The sequence below is a fragment of the Lethenteron reissneri genome, chromosome 52 (assembly GCF_015708825.2).
Source record: "Lethenteron reissneri isolate LAM-NWPU_2019-01 chromosome 52, ASM1570882v1, whole genome shotgun sequence".
In the NCBI taxonomy this organism is placed as follows: domain Eukaryota; kingdom Metazoa; phylum Chordata; class Hyperoartia; order Petromyzontiformes; family Petromyzontidae; genus Lethenteron; species Lethenteron reissneri.
The window spans coordinates 10,938,155-10,964,872 of NC_083830.1; the positions used below are offsets into that span (position 1 = coordinate 10,938,155).

At 59.0% G+C, this 26,718-nt stretch overlaps 1 protein-coding gene across 1 annotated transcript in view; it reads left to right on the forward strand.

Moving 5' to 3' along the window:
• The window catches only part of LOC133355889 (sodium/hydrogen exchanger 3-like), a 55,548-nt gene extending 29,814 nt beyond the window's left edge, over positions 1 to 25,734 (forward strand). Inside the window, exons 2-16 of the mRNA XM_061573304.1 lie at positions 208 to 510; positions 1,247 to 1,406; positions 1,615 to 1,694; positions 2,174 to 2,351; positions 2,612 to 2,832; positions 13,218 to 13,420; positions 13,724 to 13,813; positions 14,123 to 14,193; positions 14,382 to 14,511; positions 15,119 to 15,234; positions 15,498 to 15,645; positions 15,871 to 16,026; positions 16,573 to 16,668; positions 19,707 to 19,815; positions 20,099 to 25,734. Of these exons, the coding sequence (XP_061429288.1) occupies positions 208 to 510; positions 1,247 to 1,406; positions 1,615 to 1,694; positions 2,174 to 2,351; positions 2,612 to 2,832; positions 13,218 to 13,420; positions 13,724 to 13,813; positions 14,123 to 14,193; positions 14,382 to 14,511; positions 15,119 to 15,234; positions 15,498 to 15,645; positions 15,871 to 16,026; positions 16,573 to 16,668; positions 19,707 to 19,815; positions 20,099 to 20,508 (2,471 nt within the window). The 3' untranslated portion in view covers positions 20,509 to 25,734. The remainder of the gene's footprint in view (positions 1 to 207; positions 511 to 1,246; positions 1,407 to 1,614; positions 1,695 to 2,173; positions 2,352 to 2,611; positions 2,833 to 13,217; positions 13,421 to 13,723; positions 13,814 to 14,122; positions 14,194 to 14,381; positions 14,512 to 15,118; positions 15,235 to 15,497; positions 15,646 to 15,870; positions 16,027 to 16,572; positions 16,669 to 19,706; positions 19,816 to 20,098) is intronic.
• The last annotated feature ends 984 nt before the right edge of the window (positions 25,735 to 26,718 follow it).

The following is a 26,718-nucleotide window of genomic DNA, read 5'->3' on the forward strand; positions in this document are numbered from 1 at the left end:
GTTGTTGTAACCTTCTGACTCGCCCCTGCTGGACGTGAAAAAGCGCTTCATAGCTCATCGGATTCTTCCTGCAGTCCAAATACAGATTTTGACACCACCTCCCGAGTAACTCATCCCCCCCCTCTCACCCCCCCTCTCATCTTCCCTCTCACCCCCCCCCTCTCATCCCCCCCCTCTCACCCCCCCCCCCCTCACCCCGGCTCGCAGTGTTCCACCTGAACCACCGGCTGTCCACGCTGATCCCCGAGAGCGCCCTCCTCATCGTGCTGGGCCTGGCCCTGGGCGGCGTGGTGTGGGGCGCCAGCCAGCACGCCGAGTTCACGCTCACGCCCACCGTCTTCTTCTTCTACCTGCTGCCCCCCATTGTGCTGGACGCCGGATACTTCATGCCGGCGCGCCTCTTCTTCGACAACATCGGCGCCATCCTCATGTACGCCGTGCTGGGCACCGTGTGGAACGCCGCCACCACGGGCCTCTCGCTCTACGGCATCTTCCTCACCGGCGCCATGGGTGAGGGGCGAGCCGCGGCGGCGGCGGCCGCCACGCCGAGAGACCGCGAGGTCGTGGTTGAAGTTGGTCGTGGATGTGGTTGGGGGTCGCGGTTTGGGTGGGGGGTTGTGGTTGGGGGTCGCGGTTTGGGTGGGGGGTTGTGGTTGGGGGTCGTGGTTGTGGTTGGGGGTCGCGGTTGGGGTCAAGGTTGTAGTCGAGGTCACGCTCGAGGTCGCGTGTGATTGGCTATTCGATTAGTGACTCCACGGAGCCAATCACATGCCACTGCTGGCGGAAAGACTTCCACTAGAGGCCGCTATACAGAGTCCCTCGAGTTGTATTTGGCCTACTCTTCCATCCCAACCAGACCTGTGAGGAACTGAGAGTAACCACACGCTGCTGATGCTGCTGATGCTGCTGATGCCGCTGATGCTGTTGATGATGCTGATCGCGCTGCTGCGTTACGAATCCGGCGACCTGAGTTAGATTCCCGTTCACGGTCACTAACACCAGTGACAATTATTTGAAACTGTAATGGGCCCTCCCCTAGGTCGACTGAGCCTCAAATGAGTACCTGGGTGCGGCGTGTATTAAACATCGCTACTGGGGAGACAAAGGCGGCCGGGCGTGGTGCTGGCCACCCACCCCATCTCGTGCGCTGTGCCGGCCTTCATAGGTGCAACTCACGAGCACCACTTGCCCCAACAGTCTGTTATGGCTACACGGGTGTGTGGGTGGGGATCTTTGTGTTTGTCAGGCGACCTGCAAGCCGGCCTGCTCGACTTCCTCCTCTTCGGGAGTCTGATCGCCGCCGTGGACCCCGTGGCGGTGATCGCCGTGTTCGAGGAGGTGCACGTCAACGAGGTGCTCTTCATCATCGTGTTCGGGGAGTCGCTCCTCAACGATGCCGTCACCGTGGTGGGTGCCAGCAGCAGCAGTACAGCATCACCACCATCATCATCACCACCATCATCATCATCACCACCATCATCACCACCACCACCATCATCATCACCACCACCATAATTTCCTCATTCCCCGTTCTCCACTTGTCACCATTTCATTGTCGCGGGTGCTCCACGTGTCCCCGAGTCATCCCCACCCCGTGCCCCCCCCCCCCCCCCCGGTGCTGTACAAAGTCTTCGACTCGTTCGTGGCCCTGGGAGGGGAGAACATCGAAGGCGTGGACTACATCAAGGGCATCGGTGAGACGCCATCGCAGCCTCGCTCCTCGCCCACGCCGGCTTCGGTCCCTGACCCAGGCGCCTGTGGACCGACCTATAATGCTATTCAAATATGTTAATTAACCGGTAACCAAATGGGAGGGGGGGGGGTGAAACGGTTACAGGTTCACAGATTAACTCAAATGTGTGGAGTAATAAGCTCGGCAGTCTATCCCGTGCCGTGGCTAAGAAACGAAGGCAGCTGCCCCAGCGGAAGAGTAGACCAAGGTACTGTGCCCTCTCCAGGGTTGATGAAACACCATTTTAGGAGCTTCTTTGCTCACGAGGGTGGCCTCCAGTGGAGGCTGCGTCTCTACTCCAACACGAGCCGGCGAGGATGACGACGACGCTGCCGATGATGACGCTGTTGCTGATTCTGCTATTGATGGTGACGCTGATGGTGATGTTGCTGCTGATGTTGCTGACGACGATGTTGCCGATTTGTGGCTGTGTCCCGGCAGCGTCGTTCTTCGTGGTGAGTCTGGGCGGCACGGCCGTCGGGGTGATCTTCGCCTTCGTCATCGCGTTCGTCACGAGGTTCACCAAGCACGTGAAGATGATCGAGCCGGGCTTCGTCTTCCTGCTCTCCTACCTCTCCTACCTCACCGCCGAGATGTTCACCCTGTCCGCCATCCTCGCGTGAGGCTCCCCCCCACCCCCATTGCCCCCACCCCCCACCACGCCCCCCTCCCTCGCGCCCCCCCCTCGTGTGTGCGTGTGGGGGGGGGGGTTCTGTGTGTCTCTCCGTCTTTGTCTGTGTGTGTGTCCATCTGCCTTTGTCTGTCTCAGTATCTGTGTCTCTCTCTCCGTGTCTATCTTTCACTGTGTCTGTGTGTCTCTCTGTCTCCGTGTCTTTGTGTGTCTCTCACTATATCTGCGTCTGTCTCCGCGCGTCTCAGGATCACGTTCTGCGGCATCTGCTGCCGCACCTACGTGGACGCGAACATCAGCAGCAAGTCCCAGACGGTGATCAAGTACACCATGAAGATGCTGGCGAGTGCCGCCGAGACGATCATCTTCATCTTCCTCGGCATCTCGGCCGTGGACACCGAGAAGTGGACCTGGAACACCGCCTTTATCCTGCCCACGCTCATCTTCGTGTCCGTCTACAGGATCATCGGTGCGTCTGTCTGTCTGTGTGTGTGTGTGTCTTGTGTTCATGTCCATTCACAGGATCATAGGTTTGTGTGTGTGTGTCTGGTGGGGAGCGGTGGTGCAGTGGTTCGCGCGCTGCGCCACAAACCCGGCGACCCAAGTTCGGTTCCCGCTCACGGCCAACCACCAGTGACGATTATCTGAACCAGTCCTGGGCCTCCCCTAGGTCGACTCGGCGTCAAAATGAGCACCTGGTGCGGTGTGTAAACGTCGCCACTGGAGAGACAAAGGCGGCCGGGCGTGTTTTTGCAGCGAATGCTGTTTCACGCGACTTCCCCACGGCCAAAACACCACCAGATACATTTACAAAAAGAAAATACAGAGAGACAAATAAATGTTCTTTTGAGTGGACGTCAGCCCCCAACATCACCACAGAACCACTCTTCCAGCCTCTTCCTCTTCCAGCACATGCAGGGCAACAACAACGACCACAACACGGCCCGCCCGGCACGCCCTGACGGACTCCGCATGGTGCGCCACCACGGTCTCTCCTGTCTCTCGCCACATTCACACGGTGGCGGCGGCGGTGCTGTCGCGCAGTAGCACGGCGCCCCACCGATGTTCGGAAGTGGTGTCACGCTCCCCCTGGTCACGCAGGAAGTGGTGTCACGCTCCCCCTGGTCACGCAGGAAGTGGTGTCACGCTCCCCCTGGTCACGCAGGAAGTGGTGTCACGCTCCCCCTGGTCACGCAGGAAGTGGTGTCACGCTCCCCCTGGTCACGCAGGAAGTGGTGTCACGCTCCCCCTGGTCACGCAGGAAGTGGTGTCACGCTCCCGCTGGTCACACAGGAAGTGGTGTCACGCTCCCCCTGGTCACGCAGGAAGTGGTGTCACGCAGGAAGTGGTGTCACGCTCCCCCTGGTCACACAGGAAGTGGTGTCACGCTCCCCCTGGTCACGCAGGAAGTGGTGTCTCGCGCCCCCTGGTCACACAGGAAGTGGTGTCACACAGGAAGTGGTGTCACGCTCCCCCTGGTCACGCAGGAAGTGGTGTCTCGCGCCCCCTGGTCACACAGGAAGTGGTGTCACACAGGAAGTGGTGTCACGCTCCCCCTGGTCACGCAGGAAGTGGTGTCACGCAGGAAGTGGTGTCACGCTCCCCCTGGTCACACAGGAAGTGGTGTGTGGGGGTCGCTAGCCCCCGAGATCCCTCCCTCGATAATGCTAACGGCCGGGCTAGCATCATCAATCGCCCCCCCGCTGCTAAGCGAACCGCTGCTAAGTTCCTCACCCATGGTGTGGGAGCCGTCGCCCGAGGATTCCCCTCCACCGCGGGTCCGCGTAGCAGGCATGGTTAATTACGTACGCGCACACCCACACACACAGCTCTGCACGGCACTCACTCTTGCGCCTCTCTGCGCCGCGCTGGCCGTTCACGTTACAATCGCGCACCTGGGGTACGCCGATTTCGCACGACGAGAGCTTACGCATACACCGTACCACACGCGTTCACACTTATAACACGAGATCACACGAGGCCACGAAAACGGGGCACACGCCGACACAAAGACTCAAGTTGCCGCCGCCGTGCGCGCGAGATAAACCGTACAACAATGCGCAGCCGATTACGCGCTCGAGCCGCGGGGCTGGGGGTCAGGAACTCACCACCGCGCCGCACTTTACGCACGTAACGAGCACACGCAAGCGGGGCACACGCCGACACAACGACTCAAGTTGCCGCCGCCGTGCGCGCGAGATAAACCGTACAACAATGCGCAGCCGATTACGCGCTCGAGCACACGCAAGCTCGCACAAAGCTAACCGCTTCACTGCGCACCGCGGTTTCGCACACGCGAGCGGGGTGCACGCCGACACGACGACTCGTCCCCTCCCGCACTCGCGCGTGCACGTCAACACAAGTATCGTGCAAGGACGATTCTCCTCTCACACGGCTGCGTAGGCACGCCAACACACAAAAGTGCTCTCCCCGGGCATTAACACACACACCTCCGTACCCGCGCCATCGTACAGAGACCACGGCCTTTACGCATACAACGACCACACACCCGCGAATGCAGTGCACGCTAATACCACGTTCAAAAACACCCAACAACACGGTTTTGTTACTACGCTCGAGATTTTATTAACCCTTGTTAACCCACCGAGCCACCCGTGTGTGTGTACAAGCCAGCAAGGCGCTTCCAACCCACTCTCTAGTGGCGTGCAGCCCTATTCTATGCTGCGCTCTCTGTTACACCGCTTTCCTACTCGTCCTTACCCCGAACTAACCTTCTCCTACGGATCCTACTCTCCGCTCTGAGGTGTTGTAAGGCGCGTAATACGATACCGTCTGTAGTCCTAGGTGACCTTGCGGCGCTCAGGTCGTCCTGCAGACGATCCTGCGGCTCGCCCGATGACTCCCTCGTCGTCGAGCCCGTGTCACTACTCCAGAAGAAGAGAGAACCCTACTGCCCCTGCGTTTTCTTTTAAACTATCCACATCAAAGGCTAGGCGCCCCCGTCCCGACCGCCTTGGTCTCTCGACCAATCCTGAGCCTAGAATTTCCCGCCCTTTTGCGATCCCGCCGGCCTTTGACCTTTTTGCTAATCAGCAGCCCCGGGTCCTGATCCTAGCTATCTGCCTTGCTGACCCGTGTTTGTGTTTGTATGCGTTTCTAACTGCAGGGCTCTCTGAGCTCGCCGTGGTCGTGCGATCTCAAATCCGCCCACGGCGCCGCAGTGTTACTTAGCCTGGGAAGGGTCCTGTCCAATTCCCTGGCCCTGAGAAACCGTGGGGTAACCCCCCGAGGGGGCCCTCGGGTGAAAACTCAGGGTAGGTGACCCGACCACAAGGCCCTACGTGGGTGCGGGTGCGTGCTTATGTGGGGGGGGGGGGGGATGGGGGGCAGTGCAGTGGTGGAAGCCGGGCAGCTCCCTGGCTCGGCAGAGCGGCCCCGTCGTTGTGGCACCACAGGTGTCACGCTCCCCCTGGTCACACAGGAAGTGGTGTCACGCAGGAAGTGGTGTCACGCTCCCCCTGGTCACACAGGAAGTGGTGTCATGCTCCCCCTGGTCACACAGGAAGTGGTGTCACACAGGAAGGGGTGTCACACAGGAAGTGGTGTCACGCTCCCCCTGGTCACACAGGAAGTGGTGTCACGCTCCCCTGGTCACACAGGAAGTGGTGTCATGCTCCCCCTGGTCACACAGGAAGTGGTGTCACACAGGAAGTGGTGTCACACAGGAAGTGGTGTCACACAGGAAGTGGTGTCACACAGGAAGTGGTGTCACACAGGAAGTGGTGTCACACAGGAAGTGGTGTCACACAGGAAGTGGTGTCACGCTCCCCCTGGTCACACAGGAAGTGGTGTCAGCTCCCCCCTGGTCACACAGGAAGTGGTGTCACACAGGAAGTGGTGTCACACAGGAAGTGGTGTCACACAGGAAGTGGTGTCACACAGGAAGTGGTGTCACACAGGAAGTGGGTCCCACAGGAAGTGGTGTCACGCGCCCCCTGGTCACGCAGGAAGTGGTGTCACGGTCCCCCTGGTCACGCAGGAAGTGGTGTCACGCGCCCCCTGGTCACGCAGGAAGTGGTGTCACGCAGGAAGTGGTGTCACGCTCCCACTGGTCACACAGGAAGTGGTGTCATGCTCCCCCTGGTCACACAGGAAGTGGTGTCATGCTCCCCCTGGTCACACAGGAAGTGGTGTCATGCTCCCCCTGGTCACACAGGAAGTGGTGTCACACAGGAAGTGGTGTCACACAGGAAGTGGTGTCACACAGGAAGTGGTGTCACACAGGAAGTGGTGTCACACAGGAAGTGGTGTCACACAGGAAGTGGTGTCACACAGGAAGTGGTGTCACACAGGAAGTGGTGTCACGCTCCCCCTGGTCACGCAGGAAGTGGTGTCACGCTCCCCCTGGTCACGCAGGAAGTGGTGTCACGCTCCCCCTGGTCACGCAGGAAGTGGTGTCACGCGCCCCCTGGTCACGCAGGAAGTGGTGTCACACAGGAAGTGGTGTCACGCTCCCCCTGGTCACGCAAGAAGTGGTGTCACACAGGAAGTGGTGTCACGCTCCCCCTGGTCACGCAAGAAGTGGTGTCACACAGGAAGTGGTGTCACGCTCCCCCCTGGTCACGCAGGAAGTGGTGTCACACAGGAAGTGGTGTCACGTTCCCCCTGGTCACGCAGGAAGTGGTGTCACACAGGAAGTGGTGTCACGCTACCCCTGGTCACGCAGGAAGTGGTGTCATGCTCCCCCTGGTCAATCAGGAAGTGGTGTCACACAGGAAGTGGTGTCACGCTCCCCCTGGTCACGCAGGAAGTGGTGTCACACAGGAAGTGGTGTCACGGTACCCCTGGTCACACAGGAAGTGGTGTCACGCTCCCCCTGGTCACGCAGGAAGTGGTGTCTCGCGCCCCCTGGTCACACAGGAAGTGGTGTCACACAGGAAGTGGTGTCACGCTCCCCCTGGTCACGCAGGAAGTGGTGTCTCGCGCCCCCTGGTCACACAGGAAGTGGTGTCACACAGGAAGTGGTGTCACGCTCCCCCTGGTCACGCAGGAAGTGGTGTCACGCAGGAAGTGGTGTCACGCTCCCCCTGGTCACACAGGAAGTGGTGTGTGGGGGTCGCTAGCCCCCGAGATCCCTCCCTCGATAATGCTAACGGCCGGGCTAGCATCATCAATCGCCCCCCCGCTGCTAAGCGAACCGCTGCTAAGTTCCTCACCCATGGTGTGGGAGCCGTCGCCCGAGGATTCCCCTCCACCGCGGGTCCGCGTAGCAGGCATGGTTAATTACGTACGCGCACACCCACACACACAGCTCTGCACGGCACTCACTCTTGCGCCTCTCTGCGCCGCGCTGGCCGCTCACGTTACAATCGCGCACCTGGGGTACGCCGATTTCGCACGACGAGAGCTTACGCATACACCGTACCACACGCGTTCACACTTATAACACGAGATCACACGAGGCCACGAAAACGGGGCACACGCCGACACAACGACTCAAGTTGCCGCCGCCGTGCGCGCGAGATAAACCGTACAACAATGCGCAGCCGATTACGCGCTCGAGCCGCGGGGCTGGGGGTCAGGAACTCCCCACCGCGCCGCACTTTACGCACGTAACGAGCACACGCAAGCGGGGCACACGCCGACACAACGACTCAAGTTGCCGCCGCCGTGCGCGCGAGATAAACCGTACAACAATGCGCAGCCGATTACGCGCTCGAGCCGCGGGGCTGGGGGTCAGGAACTCACCACCGCGCCGCACTTTACGCACGTAACGAGCACACGCAAGCGGGGCACACGCCGACACAACGACTCAAGTTGCCGCCGCCGTGCGCGCGAGATAAACCGTACAACAATGCGCAGCCGATTACGCGCTCGAGCACACGCAAGCTCGCACAAAGCTAACCGCTTCACTGCGCACCGCGGTTTCGCACACGCGAGCGGGGTGCACGCCGACACGACGACTCGTCCCCTCCCGCACTCGCGCGTGCACGTCAACACAAGTATCGTGCAAGGACGATTCTCCTCTCACACGGCTGCGTAGGCACGCCAACACACAAAAGTGCTCTCCCCGGGCATTAACACACACACCTCCGTACCCGCGCCATCGTACAGAGACCACGGCCTTTACGCATACAACGACCACACACCCGCGAATGCAGTGCACGCTAATACCACGTTCAAAAACACCCAACAACACGGTTTTGTTACTACGCTCGAGATTTTATTAACCCTTGTTAACCCACCGAGCCACCCGTGTGTGTGTACAAGCCAGCAAGGCGCTTCCAACCCACTCTCTAGTGGCGTGCAGCCCTATTCTATGCTGCGCTCTCTGTTACACCGCTTTCCTACTCGTCCTTACCCCGAACTAACCTTCTCCTACGGATCCTACTCTCCGCTCTGAGGTGTTGTAAGGCGCGTAATACGATACCGTCTGTAGTCCTAGGTGACCTTGCGGCGCTCAGGTCGTCCTGCAGACGATCCTGCGGCTCGCCCGATGACTCCCTCGTCGTCGAGCCCGTGTCACTACTCCAGAAGAAGAGAGAACCCTACTGCCCCTGCGTTTTCTTTTAAACTATCCACATCAAAGGCTAGGCGCCCCCGTCCCGACCGCCTTGGTCTCTCGACCAATCCTGAGCCTAGAATTTCCCGCCCTTTTGCGATCCCGCCGGCCTTTGACCTTTTTGCTAATCAGCAGCCCCGGGTCCTGATCCTAGCTATCTGCCTTGCTGACCCGTGTTTGTGTTTGTATGCGTTTCTAACTGCAGGGCTCTCTGAGCTCGCCGTGGTCGTGCGATCTCAAATCCGCCCACGGCGCCGCAGTGTTACTTAGCCTGGGAAGGGTCCTGTCCAATTCCCTGGCCCTGAGAAACCGTGGGGTAACCCCCCGAGGGGGCCCTCGGGTGAAAACTCAGGGTAGGTGACCCGACCACAAGGCCCTACGTGGGTGCGGGTGCGTGCTTATGTGGGGGGGGGGTGATGGGGGGCAGTGCAGTGGTGGAAGCCGGGCAGCTCCCTGGCTCGGCAGAGCGGCCCCGTCGTTGTGGCACCACAGGTGTCACGCTCCCCCTGGTCACACAGGAAGTGGTGTCACGCAGGAAGTGGTGTCACGCTCCCCCTGGTCACACAGGAAGTGGTGTCATGCTCCCCCTGGTCACACAGGAAGTGGTGTCACACAGGAAGGGGTGTCACACAGGAAGTGGTGTCACGCTCCCCCTGGTCACACAGGAAGTGGTGTCACGCTCCCCCTGGTCACACAGGAAGTGGTGTCATGCTCCCCTGGTCACACAGGAAGTGGTGTCACACAGGAAGTGGTGTCACACAGGAAGTGGTGTCACACAGGAATGTGGTGTCACACAGGAAGTGTGTCACACAGGAAGTGGTGTCACACAGGAAGTGGTGTCACACAGGAAGTGGTGTCACACAGGAAGTGGTGTCACACAGGAAGTGGTGTCACACAGGAAGTGGTGTCACACAGGAATGGTGTCACACAGGAAGTGGTGTCACGCGCCCCCTGGTCACACAGGAAGTGGTGTCACGGTCCCCCTGGTCACGCAGGAAGTGGTGTCACGCGCCCCCTGGTCACAGCAGGAAGTGGTGTCACGCAGGAAGTGGTGTCACGCTCCCACTGGTCACACAGGAAGTGGTGTCATGCTCCCCCTGGTCACACAGGAAGTGGTGTCATGCTCCCCCTGGTCTGCTGGTCACACAGGAAGTGGTGTCACACAGGAAGTGGTGTCACACAGGAAGTGGTGTCACACAGGAAGTGGTGTCACACAGGAAGTGGTGTCACACAGGAAGTGGTGTCACACAGGAAGTGGTGTCACACAGGAAGTGGTGTCACACAGGAAGTGGTGTCACACAGGAAGTGGTGTCACACAGGAAGTGGTGTCACACAGGAAGTGGTGTCACACAGGAAGTGGTGTCACACAGGAAGTGGTGTCACGCTCCCCCTGGTCACGCAGGAAGTGGTGTCACGCTCCCCCTGGTCACGCAGGAAGTGGTGTCACGCGCCCCTGGTCACGCAGGAAGTGGTGTCACGCGCCCCCTGGTCACGCAGGAAGTGGTGTCACACAGGAAGTGGTGTCACGCTCCCCCTGGTCACGCAAGAAGTGGTGTCACACAGGAAGTGGTGTCACGCTCCCCCTGGTCACGCAAGAAGTGGTGTCACACAGGAAGTGGTGTCACGCTCCCCCTGGTCACGCAGGAAGTGGTGTCACACAGGAAGTGGTGTCACGTTCCCCCTGGTCACGCAGGAAGTGGTGTCACACAGGAAGTGGTGTCACGCTACCCCTGGTCACGTAGGAAGTGGTGTCACGCTCCCCCTGGTCACGCAGGAAGTGGTGTCACACAGGAAGTGGTGTCACGCTCCCCCTGGTCACGCAGGAAGTGGTGTCACACAGGAAGTGGTGTCACGCTACCCCTGGTCACGCAGGAAGTGGTGTCACACAGGAAGTGGTGTCACGCAGGAAGTGGTGTCACGCTCCCCCTGGTCACGCAGGAAGTGGTGTCACGCTCCCCCTGGTCACGCAGGAAGTGGTGTCACACAGGAAGTGGTGTCACACAGGAAGTGGTGTCACACAGGAAGTGGTGTCACGCTCCCCCTGGTCACACAGGAAGTGGTGTCACACAGGAAGTGGTGTCACACAGGAAGTGGTGTCACACAGGCAGTGGTGTCACACAGGCAGTGGTGTCACACAGGAAGTGGTGTCACACAGGAAGTGGTGTCACACAGGAAGTGGTGTCACGCTCCCCCTGGTCACACAGGAATTGGTGTCACGCAGGAAGTGGTGTCACGCTCCCCCTGGTCACGCAGGAAGTGGTGTCACGCTCCCCCTGGTCACGCAGGAAGTGGTGTCACGCTCCCCCTGGTCACGCAGGAAGTGGTGTCACGCGCCCCCTGGTCACACAGGAAGTGGTGTAACGCTCCCCTGGTCACGCCGGAAGTGGTGTCACACAGGAAGTAGTGTCTCACAGGAAGTGGTGTCACGCTCCCCCTGGTCACACAGGAAGTGGTGTCACGCGCCCCCTGGTCACACAGGAAGTGGTGTCACGTTCCCCCTGGTCACGCAGGAATTGGTGTCACACAGGAAGTGGTGTCACGTTCCCCCTGGTCACGCAGGAAGTGGTGTCACACAGGAAGTGGTGTCACGTTCCCCCTGGTCACACAGGAAGTGGTGTCACACAGGAAGTGGTGTCACGTTCCCCCTGGTCACGCAGGAAGTGGTGTCACACAGGAAGTGGTGTCAAGTTCCCCCTGGTCACGCAGGAAGTGGTGTCACACAGGAAGTGGTGTCACGCTCCCCCTGGTCACACAGGAAGTGGTGTCACGCTCCCCCTGGTCACACAGGAAGTGGTGTCACACAGGAAGTGGTGTCACGTTTTCCCTGGTCACGCAGGAAGTGGTGTCACGTTCCCCCTGGTCACGCAGGAAGTGGTGTCACACAGGAAGTGGTGTCACGTTCCCCCTGGTCACGCCAGAAGCGGTTCAACCCGCACCCATTGGCGCCTGTTTGGGAGGTCGGAGCCAGGCACCCGGACGGGGGGACTGCGGGTCGCTTGCGCGGTCCTCGTTGGGCACTTTCGCGGCTCTCCATTCGTCGCTGCGGCCAGTGCGGGGGGTGTCCCACGTGCGCCGCTCTCAGGACTGTGGTGTCTCCCGCGCTGGGTGTTGGGCGTGGTGCTGGCCTCCCAACCCCTCGGGTAGCATGCCGACCTTCACTCGCCCTTATCGGCGGACGAGGAGTTCCCCGGTGCTCTGATGATGATGATGGGGCCTCTTATCTCGAACGGGGAAACTCTGCGATGGGTTGAGGGGGCTGAGTGGGTGAGAGGTGAGGACGGGGGTGAGATCCCCCCCCCTCCCACCTCAGGGGTCAAAGTCGCACGAAGTCACCCGGCGTTTCGGGCAGAGAGATAACGACTCTCCAGAGAGATAACGACTCTCCAGAGAGATAACCTCGCAGCGAGAAACCTCGCAGCGAGAAACCTCGCAGCGAGAAACCTCGCAGCGAGAAACCTCGCAGCGAGAAACCTCGCAGCGAGAAACCTCGCAGCGAGAAACCTCGCAGCGAGAAACCTCGCAGCGAGATCTCTCGCGCTGTGACTCCTTGACTCATTCACTCGCTCAATCTCTCGCTTGCTCGCACACTCACTCAATCTCTCGCTTGCTCACACGCTCACTCACTCGCTAATTCAGAATCCGAATCCTCAGGTCATACTGCAGGAGGAATTCGATGAGCTATGAAGCTATTTTTCACAAATGTCACCAAGTCGCTCAAACTTTCGCTCGCTCATTAGACCCACCCTCTAGGTAACTCTCTCGCGCATTCACTCAATCGTTCATTTCCTCACTCTCTCACTCACCCTGTCGCTCGCTCAAACCAGCTGCCACTTGTCTCTGTGCGCGCGCGACGGATGGGCCGTGCTGATGGAGAGAGGGAGGAGCTCGCGGCTTGCCCCCGCCGCGTGTGCCAGTCGAGCCTCCCAGAGATGTGGTATCGTCTCCCCCTCGCTCTTTCCGACTCTCAGCCGCTCAAGCCCCTCTCTGTACCAGCGTGGACGGCACCCTCGTGGTGTTCACCTTCTGAAGCGCTCGCTCGTCACCGTGGCGTGCGCGATGACCGCCACCACCACGTGACTTTTCTTTCGTGTTGTGCGCGGTGCTTTTAGCGCCACAGCGCGTCGATTTGTAGCGTTTATTTTCATTTGTTTACTGGTGACTTTGTGTATTTCATATCGAAATCGCCTCCAGTGCTTTTGCTGCTAGCGGCAATAAAAGTTGTTTAAAAAGTCAAAAAGTCTTTCCGACTCTCTCTCTTCTCTCCTGCTCTGCTCCTCCTCGTCTCCTCCCCTCTCCCTCTCTCGTCTCCTCCCTCTCCTCCCGTGCCCCAGGCGTGGTCATCCAGACGTGGATCCTCAACTGGTTCCGCGTGGTGCCGCTGAGCGCCATCGACCAGGCGGTGATGTCCTACGGCGGCCTGCGCGGCGCCGTCGCCTTCGCGCTCGTCGCGCTGCTCGACGAGCAGCTGGTGCCCGAGAAGCGCCTCTTCGTGAGCACCACCATCATCGTCGTCTTCTTCACCGTCATCTTCCAGGTGCGCGGGTGGTGGTGACGGTGGTGACGATGATGATGGTGGTGGTGGTGATGAGGATAATTGTGTTGGGTGGTGTTGAGGTCGATGAAAATGGTGGTCAGGGTGAACGGTGATGATGTTTTAAGTGAATGTGGTGGTGATGATGTTAATGATGACGGTGTATGACGGTGCAGGGTCTCACCATTAAGCCGCTAGTGAACTGACGGTGTGTGGTGGTGCGTGGTGATGGTGTGTGATGGTGGTGATGGTGGTGATGGTGGTGATTGTGTTAGATGGTGGTGATGGTGTTGTGTGATGGTGCAGGGTCTCACCATCAAGCCGCTAGTGAATTGGCTCCGTGTGGAACGCAGCCACCACCGGGAGCCCAAACTCAGCGAGGAGATGCTCGACCGGGTGAGGGAGAGGGACACTCTCACTCCTCCTCACACTCCTCCTCACACTCCTCCTCACACTCCTCCTCACACTCCTCCTCACACTCCTCCTCACACTCCTCCTCACACTCCTCCTCACACTCCTCCTCACACTCCTCGTCACACTCCTCGTCACACTCCTCACACTCGTGGTGTGGCCTGCACGGTGATGCGTCCCCTGTGGGTGGGGCCTGGCCCGTGGTGTCTCTTGGCGTGTTGTGGGGGTGACACGTGGTGTCCCCGTGTGTTGTGGCTGAACTTGTGGTGTGGTCGCCCCCCCCCCCCCCCCCAGGCGTTCGACCACATCCTGTCTGCCGTAGAGGACATCTCCGGGGAGTACGGCCACCACTACGTGAGACACAAGTAGGGTACCCCCCCCTCTCCCTCACCCCCCCCTCTCCCTTACCCCCCCCTCTCCCTTACCCCCCTCGATTCTATCTCTCCCTCCCCTCTCTAATCTCTCGACTCTCCCTCATCTACATCCCAGACGCTCCACTTGCCTCTCATCGCTTCTCGCTTAACTCTCACCCCCCCCCCGCCCGCCCCCCCAGATGGGAGTACTTCGACTTCAAGTACCTGAACCCCATCCTGATGCGCAAGTCGGCACGGCGCAACCGCTGTCTGCTGTGGGACGTCTACCACAGCCTCAACGTGCAGGACGCCATCAACTTCGTGAGCCAGGTTCGACCCCCACCCCCCACCCCTCACCCCCCCCACCCCTCACCCCCCGCCAGGCCCCAGCGGCCACTTGGCCCGAGGGCGCACGAATGCACGGGCCCTGCACGTGCGTGTGTACGTGCGTGTGTGTGCGTACGAGTGTGTACGAGTGTGTGTGCATACGAGTGCGTGTACGTACGAGTGTGTGTGCGTGCGTACGAGTGTGTGTGCGTACGAGTGTGTGCGTGCGTACGAGTGCGTACACGTGTGTGTGCGTGCATGTGCGTGCGTGTGCGTGTGCGTGCGTGTGCGTGCGTGCGCGCGTGCGTGCGTGCGTGCGCGCGTACGAGTGTGTGTGTGTGCGAGTGTGTGTGTGCGTGCGTGCGAGTGTGTGTGCGTGCGTGAGAGTGTACGTATGTACGAGTGCGTGCGTACTTACGAGTGTGCTCGACTCGGCCTCAAACGAGTACCCGGTGCGGTGTGTAAACATCGCCACTGGGGAGACAAAGGCGGCCGGGCGTGGTGCTGGCCACCCAGCCCCTCGTGTGCCGTGCCGACCTTCATCGGAGCCGCTGCTCGCTAACGGCACTCGCCCCCCCCCCCGCCCCCCGCCCCGCCCCCCCCCGCCCAGGGTGAGCGCAGCGGCTCGCTGGCGTTCATCCACTCGACGGGCCCCGAGCGCGTCACCTCCAGCATCGACTTCGTGGGGCTGCGACGAGCCTCCGAGGTGTCCGTCGCCAACATGTAGTGAGTACACCACCGCCGCCATGGTCAGCCACACCACCACCACCATCACCACCACCACCACCATCACCACCACCTCCACCATGGCCAGCCACACCACCACCACCACCATGGACAGCCACACCACCACCACCTCCACCACGACTCAGCCACTCCATTACCACCACCACTACAACCACCATGGTTCAGCCACAACACCACCACCACGTGGACGTTCACACCACCACCACGGTGTGTGTCCCCCCCCCCCCACGCGTGTGACCCAGCCGCAGGGAGAGTGCGGCCGGCTCTCTGGCGGTGACGCAGCTCGACCTGCACGCCATGGAGCGCGGCGGCGCCAAGAGCGGCCGGCACCGCGAGGACGTCGTCACTCACCGCATGCTGCGCGACAACCTCTACTCACCACGCAGACACGTACGCTCGCCATGCTCACCACGCTCACCACGCTCACCACGCTCACCTCGCTCACCACACTCACCACACTCACCACGCTCCTCACTCACCACGCTCCTCACTCACCACGCTCCTCGCTCGCCGCACGCTGCGCGACAACTCAGAGTCGCCCCACAGACGCACTCGCTCACCCCCCCCTCGTCCCCCCTCCCCCCCCCCGCGTCCCCCCTCCCCCCCCGCGTGCAGGTGCAGTCCCTATACAGCCGCCAGGCTGCGGGCACCAGCAGCGTGCAGGAGCAGCAGCAGAAGGAGATCTTCAAGCGCACGATGCTCAAGCGCCTCGAGTCGTTCAGCCAGAGCAAGCAGGGACGCCACGGGAACCGCTCGCACCGCGGGAGCAAGGTGGGGGGGGGGGGGGGCTGGGGGGTTGGGGGGCTGGGGGGACATGGGGAGGTGCGGGTGTGAAGAGGAAACTCCCCCCTCCACCATCTCTCCCCTCCCACCATCTTCTTCCCCCCCCACCATCTCCTCCCCCCCCTCCCACCATCTCCTCCCCCCCCTCCCACCATCTCCTCCCCCCCCCACCACCTCCTCACCACCATCTCCTCCCCCTCACCACCATCTCCTCCCCACCACCTCCCCCTCCTTACCCTCCCACCACGATAATTCACGTGGTAGCGGGCGCTGCCACACGCCGTCTGCCCCCCCCCCCCACCGCGCGCTGCCGTGACGTCGATCGCAAAGAGTTGGCCATTGTGTGCCGGCATCGCGGCTCGGGCTGCCGCGATGGATCAACACCCCGCCCTGCGGGTCACTCACACGGGATCGCGAGGTCGCTATCGCACCCCCCCCAGCCCCGCACCGGTACTGCTGGCCGTGACAGCTCTTGCCCCAACGGCCTGCTAAGGGCTACGTGGGGAACCTTTGTCTTTGTGCGCACGTGTGCAGGTGAACGGGGAACTCATTCCCAACGGGTTCTGCCCCCTGCCGCAGAAGTCTGTGAGCTGGGTGGAGAAAGGTGAGTTTGAGAGGGTTGGTGAGCTGGTGAGCAGTGGTGAGTGTTGGTGAGCGGCGGTGGTGAGTGCTGGTGAGCTGGTGAGCAGTGGTGAGTGTTGGTGAGCGGCGGTGGTGATGTCGATTGAGAGAGGGAGGTGTTGGTGAGTGTTGGTGAGCGGCGGTGGTGAGTGTTGGTGAGCGGCGGTGGTGAGTGTTGGTGGGTTGGTGAGTGTTGGTGAGTGGCGTTGGTGAGCGTTGGTGAGTGGTGAGCATTGGTGAGCGTTGGTGAGTGGCGGTGGTGAGTGTTGGTGAGTGTTGGTGAGTGTTGGTGAGCCGGTGGTGAGTGTTGGTGAGCGTTGGTGAGTGGCGGTGGTGAGTGTTGGTGAGCGGCGGTGGTGAGTGTTGGTGAGTGTTGGTAAGTGTTGGTAAGTGTTGGTGAGTGGCGGTGGTGAGTGTTGGTGAGCGGCGGTGGTGAGTGTTGGTGAGTGTTGGTGAGTGTTGGTGAGTGGCGGTGGTGAGTGTTGGTGAGTGGCGGTGGTGAGTGTTGGTGAGTGTTGGTGAGTGCGGTGGTGAGTGTTGGTGAGCGGCGGTGGTGAGTGTTGGTGAGTGTTGGTGAGTGTTGGTGAGTGTTGGTGAGCGGCGGTGGTGAGTGTTGGTGAGCGGTGGTGGTGAGTGTTGGTGAGTGTTGGTGAGTGTTGGTGAGTGGCGGTGGTGAGTGTTGGTGAGCGGTGGTGGTGAGTGTTGGTGAGCGGTGGTGGTGAGTGTTGGTGAGTGTTGGTGAGTGTTGGTGAGCGGCGGTGGTGAGTGTTGGTGAGCGGTGGTGGTGAGTGTTGGTGAGTGTTGGTGAGTGGCGGTGGTGAGTGTTGGTGAGTGGCGGTGGTGAGTGTTGGTGAGTGTTGGTGAGTGTTGGTGAGTGTTGGTGAGCGGCGGTGGTGAGTGTTGGTGAGCGGTGGTGGTGAGTGTTGGTGGTTTGGTGAGTGTTGGTGAGTGGCGGTGGTGAGTGTTGGTGAGCGGTGGTGGTGAGTGTTGGTGATGTTGGTGAGCGGCGGTGGTGAGTGTGGTGAGTGTTGGTGAGCGGCGGTGGTGAGTGTTGGTGAGTGTTGGTGAGTGGCGGTGGGAGTGTTGGTGAGTGTTGGTGAGTGTTGGTGAGTGGCGGTGGTGAGTGTTGGTGAGTGGTGGTGGTGAGTGGTGAGTGTTGGTGAGTGTTGGTGAGTGTTGGTGAGTGTTGGTGAGGGCTGGTGGTGAGTGTTGGTGAGGTGAGTGTTGGTGAGTGTTGGTGAGTGTTGGTGAGCGGCGGTGGTGAGTGTTGGTGAGCGGCGGTGGTGAGTGTTGGTGAGTGTTGGTGAGCAGCGGTGGTGAGTGGTGAGTGTTGGTGAGCGGCGGTGGTGAGTGTTGGTGAGTGTTGGTGAGTGGGTGAGTGGCGGTGGTGAGTGTTGGTGAGTGGTGGTGGTGAGTGTTGGTGAGTGTTGGTGAGTGTTGGTGAGCGGCGGTGGTGAGTGTTGGTGAGCGGTGGTGGTGATGTTGGTGAGTTGGTGAGTGTTGGTGAGTGTTGGTGAGTGGCGGTGGTGAGTGTTGGTGAGTGGCGGTGGTGAGTGTTGGTGAGCGGTGGTGTGAGTGTTGGTGAGTGTTGGTGAGTGTTGGTGAGTGTTGGTGGTGAGTGTTGGTGAGTGTTGGTGAGTGTTGGTGAGTGTTGGTGGTGAGTGTTGGTGAGTGTTGGTGAGTGTTGGTGAGTGGTGGTGGTGAGTGTGGTGGTGAGTGTTGGTGAGTGTTGGTGAGCAGCGGTGGTGAGTGGTGAGTGTTGGTGAGCGGCGGTGGTGAGTGTTGGTGAGTGTTGGTGAGCGGCGGTGGTGAGTGTTGGTGAGTGTTGGTGAGCGGCGGTGGTGAGTGTTGGTGAGTGTTGGTGAGTGTTGGTGAGTGTTGGTGAGTGGTGGTGGTGAGTGGTGGTGAGTGGTGGTGGTGAGTGTTGGTGAGTGTTGGTGAGTGTTGGTGAGTGTTGGTGAGTGGCGGTGGTGAGTGTTGGTGAGTGGCGGTGGTGAGTGTTGGTGAGTGTTGGTGAGTGTTGGTGAGTGTTGGTGAGTGGCGGTGGTGAGTGTTGGTGAGTGGTTGGTGCGTGTTGGTGAGTGTTGGTGAGTGCGGTGGTGGTGAGTGTTGGTGAGGGCGGTGAGTGTTGGTGAGCGGTGGTGGTGAGTGTTGGTGAGTGTTGGTGAGCGGCGGGGTGAGTGTTGGTGAGCGGCGGTGGTGAGTGTTGGTGAGCGGCGTTGGTGAGTGTTGGTGAGTGGCGGTGGTGAGTGTTGGTGAGTGTTGGTGAGGGCGGTGGTGAGTGTTGGTGAGGTGTGAGTGTTGGTGAGTGGTGGTGAGTGTTGGTGAGTGGCGGTTGAGGTGAGTGTTGGTGAGTGGCGGTGGTGGTGTTGGTGAGGGTGGTGAGTGAGTGTGGTGAGTGTTGGTGAGTGGCGGTGGTGAGTGTTGGTGAGCGTTGAGTGTGGTGAGTGTTGTGAGTGTTGGTGTGAGCGGTGGTGAGGTGGTGAGCGGCGGTGGTGAGTGTTGGTGAGCTGGGGTGGTGAGCGGCGGTGGTGAGTGTTGGTGAGGTGGCGGTGGTGAGTGTTGGTGAACGCTGTGGTGAGTGTTGGTGAGTGTTGGTGAGTGTTGGTGAGTGGCGGTGGTGGAGTGTTGGTGAGCGGCGGTGGTTGAGTGTTGGTGAGTGTTGGTGAGTGTTGGTGAGTGTTGGTGAGCGGCGGTGGTGAGTGTTGGTGAGCGGCGGTGGTGGAGTGTTGGTGAGTGTTGGTGAGCGGGCGGTGGTGGAGTGTTGGTGATTGGCGGTGGTGAGTGTTGGTGAGTGGCGGTGGTGAGTGTTGGTGAGTGTTGGTGAGTGTTGGTGAGGCGGCGGTGGTGAGTGTTGGTGAGTGTTGGTGAGTGTTGGTGAGCGGCGGTGGTGAGTGTTGGTGAGTGTTGGTGAAGTGTTGGTGAGCGGCGGGTGGTGAGTGTTGGTGAGCGGCGGTGGTGAGTGTTGGTGAGCGGCGGTGGTGAGCGTTGTGGCTCCCCGTGTGGTGCGAGCCAGACTCGCTGTCCGCTGACCGAGTCGGAGGCAGACCGGCCGCTCCGAGTGCAGCGAGGCCTCCGAGCTCTCCTCCATGGAGCCGGGCGCCATCACCTTCATGGCGCGCTCGCCCAGCCAGCTCGTGTCCGACCTGCGCCAGGGTGAGTGGGGGAGGGGCACGGTGGCTATGAGATGTTAACTACCTCGCCTGGTGTACAGGAGGTCGTGGGTTCGATCCCGACCCTGGCGCCTGCTGCTGTTGCTGCGGTGTATTTGGAGTCTGCGGTGTTTCTCTTCCCGTGGCCGCGTGGATTTTTATCCGGGTCCTCCGGCTTTCCCCTCCACATTTAGAATCAACGTCTCCCCTCCGCCCCTCTCTCTATCCCCCGCCACCTCCGCTCGTCTCCATCCCTCCTCTGCCCCCCCCCCCTCCCAACAAACCAGCGCTGGGGGGCTACGAGAACCCGGCGTTCGCCGCCGACGACCCCGCCTCCGGCTGGGGGGACGCGGGGGCCTGGGAGGGGGGCGAGCTGCCGTGGAGGCGAGGGGACGAGCGGGCGACCCCGTCGGCGCGCGCCCAGAGGGCCATCCCCCAGACCCCCGGGGGCTTCCCGCGGCTGACCCCGCTGCGCGCCAGCACTCGCTCCACCGACTCGTTCGCGCTCGCCGACATCCCCGAGGAGGAGGGGGGCCGCGTGGGCTGGGGCCGCTCCCGCTCGAGCACGGTCGTCTCGCTCGTGCCGGGCTCCGTGGCGACCGCCGCCGCCGCGGGGACCCCCGGGGCTGCCGGGGAGGCGCGCGCAGCGGCTGACGAGCAGCGCGGCGGCGGTGCAGGAGAGTCGAGCTACATGTGAGAGGTGGTGATGGCGGCGGTGGTGGTGATGATGATGTTGTGGACACACGTGGGTGGAGTGTGTGAGGGTATGTGTGTGAGGAGCGGTGGCGCAGCGGTTGGCGTGCTGCACTACGAAACTGATCCACGCTCACGACCACCAACACCGGTAGCGATTATCTGAACCGGCCCTTGGCCTCCCTTAGGTCGACTCAGCCTCAAATGAGTACCTGGTGCGGCGTGTAAACGTCACCACGAGGGAGACAAAGGTGGCCGGGCGTGGTGCTGGCCACCCACCCCCTCGTGTGCCGTGCCAGCCTTCATCGGTGCTACTCACTAACAGCACTTTCCCCAAAAGGCAATACGGGGGGCGGGGGGGGGTAGGATCTTTGTGTTTGTCCCATGTGCGTGTGTCCCATGTGCGCGCGTGTGCGTGTGTGCGCGGAGTTGTCTCTCACACCGCACACTACACCAAAGTTCAATTCCAGACCGCGACCACACACACGCACGCACGCGCACCATGCCCCACGCGTGTACCCCCAGTACCGGACGCTGGTGTCGGGGTGGGTTGGCCAATTGCGGGGTAGCATAGATAAAGTACAGCACAATAATCTAGGGTTGCTGTACTGCACACCATCGTCCCGCGGTAGCCTTTAGCACCTGCTATGCACGGTCCGGACTGATCGCAGCGGGCACGCTCTGATCAGAATGATTGCTGCCGCTCAATTGTATGGCATGATAGTTCTTGCTGGGTTAGAGTAAAAACTAAAATGTCTATACGTGTTGAAAAATCGACATTTTATGAAAATATTTAATGTATCCTCAACTATTGACAGGATATTAAATAACTGTTAAATAATTTCCATAGAGTTCTAATCGCATTTACGCTTGTTTGCACGTGCCTTTTTTTACACTAACCAATAAATTACACGTTTTGATAATCGAGGACACATAACATCAACAAAGGGTAGTGAACACGTTCAATCGTCAAACGTTTAATTGTCACACGTAGATAAGCAAATCAACATTGCTGTGGAATTTTTGGAATCTTCAACACGGAGCCGTCCCCTAGGGGTACGCGGCGAGTCGGGACGACCGCCCCGGGCCCCGCGCTTTAAGGGGGGGGGGGGGCGGGGGCGCGCTTGGACGTCACAGTCCCACACTCCCCACGAAGGAAGACCCCGATGCTATATGTGCGGGGACTCCTCTACTTACGAACACTCGACTTGCGAGATTTCAGAGATACGAACAAACCTGCCCCCCCCCCCCCCGTATGTTATTTTGCCTGTTCGAGCCGAGCGCCGTAAGTTCAGCCGCCGCGCAATAGTTGGCAGTGGTGGTGGCGACATCGACATCAGCAGAGCGTGAAGCAGCGGTGGCACCTACGTCTACGGGAGACTATACAACTTTTAAAGCCATTCCCGTGTTGAGTGTACACGCCGTACAGCACGTTTGGAATCGATAGGAGTAAAGTTGGCGTTACGAACAAATCGACTTACGAACAGACCTCTGGAACCTCACTAGTTCGTAAGTAGAAAAGTCCCTGCATATCAAGAAATGTCAAACGTAGCAACAGTAAATATCATGCCATAGGCGGGCGCCTTCAGATGTGATCGATGCGCCCTGTCCAAAACACTGACTGCTGGTCGTAATCTTGCACATTACCATTCTGACCCCCCTTCCCACACCACACTTCCCAAAAATATATATTGTATATACTGTAGTGAGATATATATGTATACTGTAGGGGGAGGCGGGATCTATATTTGTTTTGCACATGCGTGGAAAAGTTCGGGTTTATACGTTTTGGAGTGATTGCCACAGGTGGTGTCTGTGTGTGTGAAGGCTATACGGGGGATCTTTGTCTTTGTACGTGTGGGGAGTGGTGGCGCAGTGGTCAAAGCACACGCGCTGCACTCTACTGCCAAGCCGGCGACCTGAGTGACGGCGAGCATCTGAACCGGTCCTGGTTATCTGCCTAGATCGACTCGGCCTTAAACAAGTACCTGGTGCGGTGTATATTAAACATCAACACTGGGGAGACAAAGGCGGTTGGGCGTGGTGCTGGCCACCCACCCCTCTCGTGTTGCCGTGCCGGCCTTCATATATGCTCGATCACACCACTGGGGGGCCCCTTACGTCTACACGAGTGATCTTTGTGTGTGCGCGTGCAAGATACACGTGTGTACGAATGTGTCTTGAAATAGGTACCATTTGGCCGGAGACGTCACCTTAACGCTTGGCATTGGACATACGTGGTTTAGCATGCAGTACAGCAAATAGGTTTTGCTTTTCACACAGACGTGGCACGCTCCGGTGTTGAACTCGTTTGTCTCCAGGTGAGAGAGACTCTCTCGCGAGGCCAGGATGGTGCGTGAGCGGTTGACCCGGGTCGCCAAACATCATACCAAAAGTAAATACTAAAATATTGGCAGCAAATAGAAGCTAAGAGAAATCTGAGATTTAAAAAAAATCACAAACATTAATTTCTTACGCACTGCACTTACCCGATGTTTGTTAAACAAATCCCACGCGACGTGATGCTCCGCCCCCCACGTCACGAGGGACACATACGTAGGCACACGCGCGCACACAATCACACGTGCACATGCAGGCACACACGTGCACATGCAGGCACACGCGCGCACACAATCACACGTGCACATGCAGGCACACACGTGCACATGCAGGCACACACGTGCACATGCAGGCACACACGTACACAAGCCACGTATGCACAGGCACACAACAACAGCCGCCACCATTCCCCACTACGTGGCAGTGACGCTTGTGCCAGGCTACGTGCACTTTGAGGCCACGTGAAGTGTAGAAGGCCCGCTGCTGGCAGGTCACGAGACAGACCCAGGTGGTGCCGTGGGTTGACTGACTGAGATGACTGGCAGATGCACCAGCTGTGCCCCCTACCGTGCCAACACACACAGACACAAGCGCGTACACGTTACATTAATCCGCACGTATCACGCGGAACCTGTTTTGCATCAGACGCGAGCAGTGTGTAGCCACCTAATTTATATTTGTCAAATATTAATATCAATAGATAATGATGATTGTGTGCTTATGTATGACGCAATTAAACTCCAAACACAATCAATAAGAGCGCCGCGTGTGACTTCAAAACACCGATAATAGGCGACGTTTCGGGCAACGGCCCTTCTGCAAAGCACACAGAGGCCCAGGACAGTGTGGAACGTTGTATATGTTTTGTTTTCCTTTCAAGGCCACGCCTGGCGTTGTTGTTGTTGTTGAGGAGCGCGTCGAGTCGCCGTTAGACCACCACTGCCATCACAGCAGCATCGCCACCCAGAGGTTAGCGGCGAGCAAGGACCCCGAAACCTCGCACAGAGGGCCTTGGCCAATGGACATGTGGCTGGCAGTCCACCTGCAGCATCGGTCCCAGCGAAAACGCGATTCTGCGGCCAATGAGACACTGCGTGTCGAAACCAGTCCAGAGTTTTGCCTGCGTTGAACCATTGCTGGCTGCTGAAATGATCAACGCTCCCAGCGAGAGGGGAGGTGGTGCGTGCCTGTGGCTGATGGGATGCGTGGAGCGGTTCGCGCGCTGCGCTGCGAACCCCGTGCCAACCAAGTTCGACTCCCGCTCACGGCTACCAACAACGGTATGATTATTATCTGGATTGGTCAACTCGGCCTCGACAGAGTACCTGGTGCGGTGTGTAAACATCGCCACTGGAGAGACGAAGGCGGCCGGGCGTGGTTGCTGGCCACCCACCCCCGCGGCCTTCATAGGTGCTTGTGAACAGCACCAACAGTCCGAGGCTACACGGGGGGTGGGGGGGGGGGAGATCTTCGTCGTTGACGGGATGAGTGGCTGATTGGATGTAAAAAAAATAACCACTAACACAACTTTGTGGAGGTGCTGGTGAAGATGTATTGTCTGCGATATTTATTGAGTAACGTATATTTGGCCGTGGAAGCTCTGTGCGGTGACCCCTTGCGGTGACCCCCTGTGGTGACCCCCGTGGTGGTGTCTGGCAAGGAGTAACTCTGCGTGTGAAGGCTTCGGCGTCGTGTGCCGCGACTCGGACGAGACCCTGACGATGAACCTGCAGCAACAGGCCTCGGCACTCTGCTGATCGCGAGTCTTCGGGCTCGTGTCGTCGTCGTCGTCGCTGTTCTTGTTGCTGTTGTTGTCACACTGTAATATACAGGCTGTTGTTGATGTCACACTAATATACAGGCTGTTATTGATGTCACTAATATACAGGCTGTTGTTGTTGATGTCGCACTGTAATATACAGGCTGCTGTTGTTGATGTCACTAATATACAGGCTCGGTGGAAGTTTGCGAGTTCAAATCCTTGTTATGAAGGGGGTGGGGAGTGGGCGGTAGTTGACTTAGCCTAGCATCATCCCAGCGGGGTCGATAAAATAAATACCACGTTGTGGTGAAGTCAACAGCGCGTTGGTCTATGTATGCACCTCCCCCCCCCCCGCCATAGGATGTGGAATGTAAACCGCTGGCTCTGCAGCAGCAGGGCTGTGTTTTTGAATGTAGGACGCGCACCGTGTGTATTCACGATAATCGTATCGTCCGTTCAGTAACGTAGCATCAAATAATTATACAATAGCGACTTGAACCGTGTGTGTGTTGATGAATAGCTTGGGTTTTGCGAAACAAATGTTTGATTTTTCTTCACGATCATCGACCGGTGTGGATGCAGTTTTCGACATTCGATGTTTCATCAGCAGCAGGGTCGGGCGTGGCTAGACCCAATGGTGTACGTGAAACTGCCTGCCAGATGTTAATTGGCAAGCCCCCCCCCCCCCCCTCGTGTTAGACGGCTGGTCCTGGATCCAAGCAAAACTCGATGACTGGCAGCACAGCATCATCATGAGTGTGTCGGAGCGGAGAACATTAAGTACAGAATAATTAAGCGTACAATTAGGCTCCTGTCACAGTTTGTCTCTCCACATTAAAAGTACTTTAAAGAACATTTAAACATCCCATCGGCCATACGGCCTTCCGGGGGGGGGGGGGGGTGAAGGTTCAACACCAAACTCAACCCTGCTGATGAGACACTGAATGTCGAAACCGGCTCAGGGTCAATGCCGCGGGTGAATTGCCCAGATGTTGAATGGCAAGGCGAGTCGCCTCGTGGGCAGCTGTGTGCAGGTGACCCCAGAGTCACTCGCCCTCACCCACACACCCTTCCCAATTCCAACCAAACACACCCCACCCCACCCACACACTCCACCCACACACCCCTCCCACCCACCCAACACACCACACCCCACCCAACACACCCCACCCACACACCACCCCACCCACTCCACCCACACACCACACCTCACCCACCCCTCCCACTCCTCCCACCCATCCCACCCCGACCCCTCCGGAGCGGAGAAGTGAAACCCGGCATGGATTTCCAGGCGCGGAGTGGAGTGTCGAGTCCGCGTTGTCGGTGACCCTCCCCCTCCCCGTGCCTACGGCGAAGCTGTTCGGAACGAGAGCAATAAAGAGAAGAGCAATCCGCGTGATGAGCACCCAAACTCACGCAGCAACCACGCGTGCTCCGTCTCGTTTGTTCCGTCTCGGGTTTCTCTCGGTCTGCCTCGATTGTTCCCGGCTCTCTTCTTAACCGGGGGAGGAGGCGGGAATCCATAATCCTCGGCCAGAATTTCTCAAAGTCCAGTCCGGGTTTTGTAATGAATTGTCACTTGTTGACTGACGCGTTGTCGCCTGTGGATGCAAGGGGCGTCCACTGACAACACGGCGGTCACGTGGCGTCACGTGGACAATCGGACTATTTATACTACAGCAGGAAAATTAACCCGATGAGCTATGAAGCTGTTTGTTTGACAGATGTCCAGTTGGGGCACGGGCTCAGAACGTTACAACAACAAACAGTACAACAACACGATAGGAGTGAAAAGTATTAGGAAGGTAAACAAATCACTTAGAAAAATATTGGGACGCTGTCTTTCCGACAGCTTTGTTTCTTCACCTGAGGACGGCTACTTGTGTTGTGCCCGAAACGTCGTGAATTTTTATTTTATGATGTTTTATTGTTATTATTTTATTATTTCCCTTCTACGTGACTTTACCAAAAGAACCAATAAGATATTAATACAACTTTTTTTTTACCAGGTAAAGCCCCACTGAGCTATTAGCTTCTGTTCCAGAAGCGACCTGGCCCCATGATAGCTCAACCAAGTGGCTTATCACGTGGAAATTAATATCAGCTAAATAA